Source organism: Adiantum capillus-veneris, chromosome 29, assembly GCF_014529385.1.
Source record: "Adiantum capillus-veneris isolate H3 chromosome 29, ASM1452938v2, whole genome shotgun sequence".
NCBI lineage: Eukaryota > Viridiplantae > Streptophyta > Polypodiopsida > Polypodiales > Pteridaceae > Adiantum > Adiantum capillus-veneris.
The window spans coordinates 3,203,489-3,212,298 of record NC_140959.1 but is presented as its reverse complement, the minus strand read 5'-3'; the positions used below and the strand labels follow the sequence as shown (position 1 = coordinate 3,212,298).

At 41.1% G+C, this 8,810-nt stretch overlaps 1 protein-coding gene across 2 annotated transcripts in view; it reads left to right on the top strand.

The window, feature by feature from the left end:
• Positions 1-7,250: 7,250 nt before the first annotated feature.
• The window catches only part of LOC147418659 (uncharacterized), a 51,429-nt gene continuing 49,869 nt past the window's right edge, over positions 7,251-8,810 (top strand). For both annotated transcript variants that reach the window (XM_086506199.1, XM_086506200.1), the window contains exon 1: positions 7,251-8,421. In XM_086506199.1, the coding sequence (XP_086362325.1) occupies positions 7,344-8,421 (1,078 nt within the window). In that variant the 5' untranslated portion in view covers positions 7,251-7,343. The remainder of the gene's footprint in view (positions 8,422-8,810) is intronic.

The following is an 8,810-nucleotide window of genomic DNA, read 5'->3' as shown; positions in this document are numbered from 1 at the left end:
GTTGCGTAAAGAGCTAGAGTCAAAGATTACGCATGAGGAAGATGATATGGACACTTTCCTTGCTGGTGTCAAGGATATCAATGCAGACTGTTCTTGATGCCTTACCAGATTTTTACCAGACTTTTGCTAGTACTTGGAGACTTATGACCCAAGGAAATCTTGAAGTTGTCAAGTTTGATGCATTATGCACATTGCTGTTGTAAGAGTCGCTTTCCAAAAAAAACAGGAATAGACAGCGTGCAGTTGAACGGGCTTTTATTGTTGCTCAAAGAAAGGGTGGTAACAGGAATGCAACCACTTCTTATGGTTCTTCTGCAGCTGGAAAATCACATGTTCCCAATCCTTCCACTGGCAACAATTCGTATGGAAATTCTGGTGATAAGGGAAAAAAGAAGATGCGTTGCCATTATTGTGAAGCTAATGATCACTTGATCAAGTAGTGTCCTAAGTTGAAGGCCAAAGAGGCTAAGAAGAAAGAGGGTGGTTCCAGTGCAAATGTTGGTTCCAATACAAATGTAGCCATTGTTGAGTCTTCTGTGAAAGGAGACTGTGATGCTGATGTTGATGCAGAATAGGCTTTTAGTGCAGAGTGCACTTACAATCCTGCTGTCCATCATGCATGCATGTCAGTTGCTGCAGATTCACATGTGTGGTATTTTGATAGTGGTGCTACAAAGCTTATTACCTCACATTGTGAATTGTTCACCTCTCTCTCGTCTGTCCCTCATAAGAATTCAATCACTTGTGCCAGCAATGCCTCTTATCCAGTTCAGGGAGTTGAAAAGATTGTGCTTAGTGCTGCAAATGGCAATTTTTTCACACTTGTTGATGCACTTTATGTACCTGGGATCAAGAAGAATCTTTTCTCTGTATTTGCACTTGCTAGAATTGGACTTGTAGTCAAATTTGAGGATGAGAGATGTACAGTTCATGATCTCAGTTTTGATGATGAAATTGTTGCATCTGGCCTTTTGTGGCGTGGGTTGTATAAGCTCACTTTGTATGACAAGTGTGGACAAAATTTTGCAAATGCAATTGCAGATTCAAGGGTTGTTTAGATGCAAAATTGTGGCATGCACGTTTTGGGCATTTGAATTTTGCAAGTTTGTTGCGTTTGCAAAAATCTCATATGGTTGCTTCTTTGCCGCCTCTTGAAACACCTATCAAACATGTTTGTGAAGGGTGTATTTTGGGTAAAATGCAGCGTTCTAAGTTTCCAAAGGATGGTTCAGTTAGGGCCACATGCAGGTTGCAGCTTGTGCATAGTGATGTTTGTGGACCCATGCAAACTCCGTCCTTGGGAAATTACCTATACTTCTCGTGACTTTCATTGATGATTACTCCAGGCATGCTGGGTATTTCCGTTTAAAGCGAAGTCCGAAGTTTTTATGTGCTTCAAACAATTTTTGGCTATGGCTGAAAATGTTTCGAAATGTACTATGGCCACCCTTCGTTCCGATCGAGGCGGGGAGTATATGTCTCATGAATTTAATGCATTTCTGGCTAGTCGTGGGATAAAACACCAATGTACAGTGCCTTATACACCTCAACAAAATGGTGTTGCTGAGAGAAAAAACAGGTCACTTCCGGAAATGGCACGACGTATGGTCAAAAGTCAAGCTTTGCCGCATTCTTTTTGGCTTGAGGCCATCATGTGTGCCACTTATATACTAAACAGGTGTCCTACGAAAGCTTTGCAGTCAATTACTCCATATGAAGCATGGCATGATAGAAAGCCTTCTATTGAGCAGATGCGTGTTTTTGGCTATTTAACATATGCTTTGGTGCCACAAACACAACACAAAAATTTGAATGATAAGGCTATCAAATGTATTTTTGTTGGTTATAGTGCCGAAAGCAAAGGTTACAGGTTGTATCATCCACAAACAAAGCCTATTCTGGTTTCATGGGATGTTGTGTTTGTGGAAGATTTTGTTCAGCCCTTGTTGTCATGTACTACAGACAGTAATGTAAGCTCATAGGACATTTATGACACTTTGTTGCCTCTTTTCAGTGGTGGAAATACGAATCTAAATTCCAATGAGGCAAATGTACAGCCTATGGGGGTTTCTGAAAATGTAAGAGATCAGCCTATTACTGATGCAGATGTACATGATGTACTTGATGAGGAAAGGGCTGAAATGAGTAGGCTAGAGGTATGCCAAAATGGTTTGTGAATACTTTGTGTGATAGTAAATTGGATGCACCTTTGTCTAGTCGTACTCGTTCAGATTCTTGCCATGCATCTTATGCATCAGATTGTTATGCTTTGGTGGTGTCTAGCTTACATGATGTTGAGGAACCTCTATCTTTTGATAAACCCATGCAATCAGAATATGATGCACTTATAAAAAATGACACATGGACTTTATGTGATTTGCCTCTTGGCAAAAAGGCCATTGGTACAAAATGTGTTTATAAGTTGAAACGCAAGCCGGATCGTGAGGTTGATCGACATAAGGCTCAACTTGTTGCAAAAGGCTATGTGCAGCAAGAAGGCATAGATTATGAAGAAACCTTTCCTCCCACTTGTCGTATGACTACTGTTCATTTTCTATGTGCATTGGTAGCTCATTTTGGTTCGGATGTACATCAATCAGACATTATTACTGCTTTTTTGAATGATGACATATTTGAGGAAGTTCATGTAACGCACCCTCGTGGTTTTGTCAAGAAAGGACAAGAGGACAAAGTGTGTAGATGTAAGAAAGCTTTGTATTGGTTGAAGCAATCTCCTCGTGCTTGGTATGAGAAAGCTGACACTCATTTGGTCAAACTAGGCTTTCATAACACTTTTAAAAAAAAAGCACATTGTATGTCAAGCGTGGGCAATGTACCTCTCATTGTTGTTCTTTATGTGGATAATTTGTTGATCACTGGTCCCAATGAGGCACATATTGCTGAATTTAAGGTTGATTTAATGCTACTTTCAAGATGAAAGATTTGGGGCTGTTGCATCATTACTTGGACATACAGCTTAAGCAATGTGATGGTGGTTTTGCCTTGTGTCAGAAAAGTTACAAAGAGACATTGCTATGTAAGTTTGGACTTGAGGATTGCAAACATATTGCCACTCCCATGGAAACTGGTTTGAAGTTGAGTCTACATGATGCTGGTGATCCTGCTAATGTCACTCTTTATCAAACTGTTGTTGGATGCCTCATTTATGTATGCAACACGAGGCCAGATATTCAATTTGGAGTCTCAAATGTCATCAGATTTATGCATAGCCCAGGGTTTAAGCATTGGCAGGCTGTCAAGAGAATTTTTCGCTAATTGAGTGGCACTTTACATCTTGGCTTGTTTTATCCTAAGGGGGGATCATTGCCGCCAGACTTACATGCTTTTTTGGACTCGAATTGGGCTGGTTGTTTTGACACGTGAGTGTCCACAAGTGGTTTTTGTTTCATGCTTGGCAGTTGATGTATATCATGGGTGAGCAAGAAGCAACCTACTGTGGCCACTTCTAGTTGTGAGGCTCAGTAAAGGGTAGTCTTCACAGCTACGGTTGAGTGTGTATGGCTCAGATGCCGTATGGATGATTTGGGTGTTGGACAGGACACTGCCAACACTATCTACACCAACAGTCAGAGCGCATTGGCAATTGCAAGTAACCCAATTTTTCATGCTCGCACAAAGCACATTGAGGTGCATTATCACTATGTCAGGGAGAGGCTCTCAGTAGGAGAGATCAACTTGGCTTATGTGCCAACACAGGACAACCTTGCAGATCTTTTCACAACGGCATTGTCTCGTGAGAAGTTCGAAGCTTTTTACAAAGCTTTGGGCTTACTCCCCTTTGTGGACTGATCATGTCCTCAAGGCATGGCACTTCCCTTTACTCATGTGCCAGCTCTCGTTCACTGCATCACTCTAGGGGGAATTTGTTACCATATACATATGGTAGTGATGTGTGTGAACGCACTTGGGACCGTCGGGGTATTTTTTCCCTCTTTAGGAGGTTTTTCCCCCCGTGCATTGCATATACTCCCATTCATTCTAGGGCTATCTATATTTCCATTGCACACTAAGTAATACACTCTCTATTGTGTGCCTTGAGCTTCCTTTGTGTTCTCCAAGTTGTGCGTGTGTTCCTGCAACCCTAATTCCAACAAAGGCAAGCTTACTAAACACAAAAAGCTTTCAGTAGAGAGACTTTAAGCTTCTGGAATAGCACAAACATTGCACAAAAGTGTATTGGTTATATAGGAGCAAGGAGGGAGAGAAGATAGATAGAGGAGAGTAAATGTCTCTCCTCCTTGCTCCTATATAACCAATACACTTTTGTACAATGATGAGGAGAGTAAATGTCTCACGTTCAGCAAGGACAGCCAGAGTAAAGACTAGTGATAATAAGTGAGAGCAGTATGTTATTATCAATGAGAGAATAGGAAAATATCACTTCAAGTTTTGTTTTCAAAACTACACATTTTTTAATAAGATCTCTTTCTAACCTTACAATCTTGGAATTATGAAAATCTTAAGTAATTTAATTTTTATTATGAGAATTCTTGAAAATAGAGGAAAGTTGTCTAACATTCAACATGTACAGACAGAGTAAAAATAATAAGTGGGAGCTAAATGTTATTATGAATGAGTAAACAGGAAATAAGCACTTAATAAATCTTTTTTAAAGACAACACATTTTTTAAGAAAGAACTCTTTATAATCATACAGTCCTAGAAATATGACATCGAAAATAATTTAATTTTAATTATGAAAAAGGTCAAAAATATCATTCAAAAAGAGTGCAATGTATACAAGCAAGCAATTTCAAAATTAGGAGATTTTATCTACCTTGAGCTTTTTAACAAGACCTTAAATTTAAATGAAAAGTTACACGAATAAATTGCAATAATAAAGAAAAATTCAAATGCTCGAGTATTTTTTACCACTAATCCACATACAATCAACCACATGACACACAACTAGGCAAAGATCAGTAAACTTAAACATCACCCATCCACGATACCTCCCAAAAAGTTCCAAACATAAATAAAGTTCGCCATTACATTAATACAACAAAGATCTTCTGATCTTGGGCAAAAGAATTTAAATTCTACTCCTAATTTTTTTTCCGGATTTTTCAATCGCATAAGCTCAGAGAATAAACCCAATAATGGACATGAATCTATAATGGGGCATGTGCTCATCATCACAACTTATCCAGTATTCCAAATCGTACCAATATCTAAAGCTTGCTCAGTCTATTCTCTTTTCATCTGAAGTCATCTAAAGATGTTCAGGAAATGGACGAGACATCATCACAAATCCCCCTTATACCAAAGTGAACAAAGCATACCAAAGATTGACATTGAGTGTATATTTTTAAAGACAACATACATGTAAACCAGACTAAAGGAAGCATTGTGCAAAATTCTAAAACAAGAAAGTGGTAAAGCATCAATGAACTGCAATAAGAAATAAAATGCTTTATTAACCTGTAATGATATATAGGTGCATTTCGATTGTCCAAATTGTAGGCCAATATTTGAGTCAAGCTACAAAAAATCAATGTGAATAGTTAAACAGTTCGCCTTGCAATGAAGGGTCACAAACTAAAAATATGAAGTATACGGTGAACGTCATGCAAAAGTGCCATACAAAAGTATGATGGAGAGTTGGCACTGTTGTCTCTCCAAAAAATTATAAGAAGCGGAAGCCGTGCCCTGCCCCGTAGCATTTATGTGTTGCGCCAAGCAAACACATAGCGATGGGGAATTGGATGCAGATAACGAACCTTGCAGTGTTGTCGAATTGGAGACTTGCTTCTGCAATGAAAACGTCCATTGTTGTGAATATATGTCCTCTCTATCAGACACAAAACATGCGTTAAGACAAATACAAAAGATATAGGATATAGATTAAACTTAAAAAGTGACGAATAATTATTTGTTTGTTCTTTTGTCTCCTCATCTATTTTTTTGTTTCTTTACTCATCACTCTCCAAAAAAAACGTTGTAGTTAAATGTTCTTTTCCTTCTTAATAGCTCTACACGTCGCCCTCTAAAAGCTGCTCGTCCATTTTTTTCGGCTTCCCAATCTCGATGCTCTCTTGCTCTCGCCTCGGCACTTTGCAAATGCCAAGACTCTTTGACTCTCTTTGTTCTTCGTGATTGAAGATCTTGATCCTCCACCTCCCTAACCATGAGCCACGTTGGAGAGGATGCTAGTGGTAGTTGGTATTGAACGATCATGGTCAACTTCTTGCAGAGACGGAGCAGTAGCACGCATGTCAGTTGGCCGCAGACAAGTGGCGGGGTTGATTAATATCGGTTTACATGCTGCACTACAATATCAACATCAACAATACCAATTTACATAGCAATTATAGTACTTGTACTTGCAATAACGCCACCAATAGTGATAATCACACTGATCATGGATTGCCTTAGGTGGACTCCATCGATCTCCATGCAACCGTTTAACATGCTTGGCACTATAGATTGTAGTAATCCATCCGCTGGAAACGTTGCCTATCCTATATATGGCAAGGCTTGGGCTATGATGTGCAACATAGGTTGCCACTCGGGGAAAAGCTCCACTCGGTGGATCTGACCCAGGGCTGTGTTGGGAATGTATTAAGCTTTGGGAGCTCACACACCAGAGAAGAATACTGGATGCAAGTCGGAGAGGCCTTATGGGAATGAGGGAGTAGGAGGTCTTTCGTAAAAAAATAATCAGTGTTTATTCAAACTGTAAAAAGGTTTTCGACTTGCAAGCATGGTGCGCACGTGAAGAGTCGCTGCCATGGATCAAAAGGGGAGCGCCCAAAAGGAAGCAAGAGAGCCAAGGCGGGCTGCAGGGATAGGGAGTTCATCACGGGCTACTAGTGTAGATGAGCGGGTAGAGAGAGCTCACAGACTAGGGGGTAGGGCAGTCGAAGATCTGTTGAGAAGAGATGAGGACCCGAAGGCAAGGAGAATCATGGCATTCCTGAGGAGGAGGACAGGAGATCATCAGGGGTCATCCAATTAGCCAGAGAGGGCGTTGTCTGAGGAGGAGCTGCCATGTCAAGCAGATGAGAAGGTACAATGCAGGTGGCCATCCTGGGGAACCATCGCCAGGGGAGTCCAATTCCTTCTTTTTATTAATTGCTTTCGATATTGTGTTTTATTTTGGACGTGTTGCGGTTTTTTAATTGCTTTATTTTGGACGTGTTGTAAGTGCTCCACGTGGTCACTTGTGGGCTCAAAGAGTCCAAAAAGGACTTTTTTTGGCACCGCTCAATACATCGGTCGGCCGTCGTTAATGAAAATTTGCCGGTCGGTGAACATGTACAATCTTGTGTTGGCAGTCTGTGGGTTGAAAGCAAAGGGCACAGCATCAGGGTTTGAAGTGCGATGGCAGGAAGGCTCACGGACCGTCAGCTAGCCCAAGCAGAGTTGCCTGTACTCCCAGGTAGATTATCCCAAAGAAGATCAAGTAGTAGGACAGTACCTACAGCACCAAGGAGTTTTTCAAGTCTGGAGGAGTGGCCCAACTTTCTTCAGGATGCAAGAATGCTGTCGAACACTCTTGATGACACAGCTCCAAGTCATTTGAATGTGATGGATGTTTTTGCAGATGCTCCACTTGAATCCGCTGCAGATGAAATAGGGGTCAGAGTTGCTATTGAATCTGTCATGTTTCCAAGAATTAATAAGCTAGCTGCAAAATTTAACATTCCATGGAGGTATGTGCAAGGGGGAAGTGGTAGGAGTCTGAGTTACACGGATATAGTTATTATGAGTGATGATCCTCAGCCAACTGGAAACAGGCGAGAACTCTCAAGAAGAATTTTTGGCAATGGGGAAGTTAAAGGACCATGGCAATGGGAGATCCTTAGGGATGTCACTTATGCAGCACGCTTGATTGATAAGAAAAAGGGGCAGGCCATGAAGGAGGTGCTACAACAACTATTTGGAGACATGGTGCTAGATGAAACCAAGTATGGCTTCATCACCAACTACAATAGCACTGTATTTTTTAGAAGGACAGATTTGAAGTCCTTGCAATTTTCACCTGTAGTGGCTGTGGAAGATGCCCCATTGGAGAAGTTTTTTTTGGTGATTTCTCTTGCCTATAGAGATCGGTTAGAGAAACATGCGCTCTCAAGAGTTACAGTGCCAGACACCCCACCACAAGGCTATAAAATTGCAGTAGCCCAGGGAGAGATGATTACGAGAAGCGGAAGGCTCTCAGCTCGCCCAACAATCACAGTGAGTGCTAGCTCCAGCAGCAGGAAAAGGCCACGAAGTTTCACTACAATAGATTTCTTTCAAGAACATGGCGCTTTCGAGACATTGGGCATCTCTGGTAATGTGATTGGATTTGCCAAGTATGGCAATGTGCTGGAAGGCGAGTTTGACCACATAAAGCTAGCATTGAAGACGTATGATTTCAGATTTGAAGCGGCTCGGACGGCGTATCTCCATGAAGGTAAAGTATACGACGCCCTTCATGCTATTCAGGGGAAGAGCATTCCAAGGTTAATAGTGGCAGGCAGAATCCCACACACAATTATGTATTTCTTAGGGCTGTCTGATGAGGGACATCCTTTGGAAGAAAAATCGTTGAAGGGGAAAACTGGAAAAATGTTATCACAGGCAATCGTGGGTGCCCTAAAAGAAATCCATGCTGCTGGGGTACTCCATAATGATCTCAAGCTCTCCCATGTAGTGTGGAGAGGCAAACAGACGAGTGTGAAGATCATTGATTTTGATCTAAGTGTACTCGAGGCAGAGGAACATGCATTAGATGTGGAAACTCGACATATGGAAGAGATATTGAGTATGGGCGGCTCCTTATGATCGTTCCATTGTTAATGG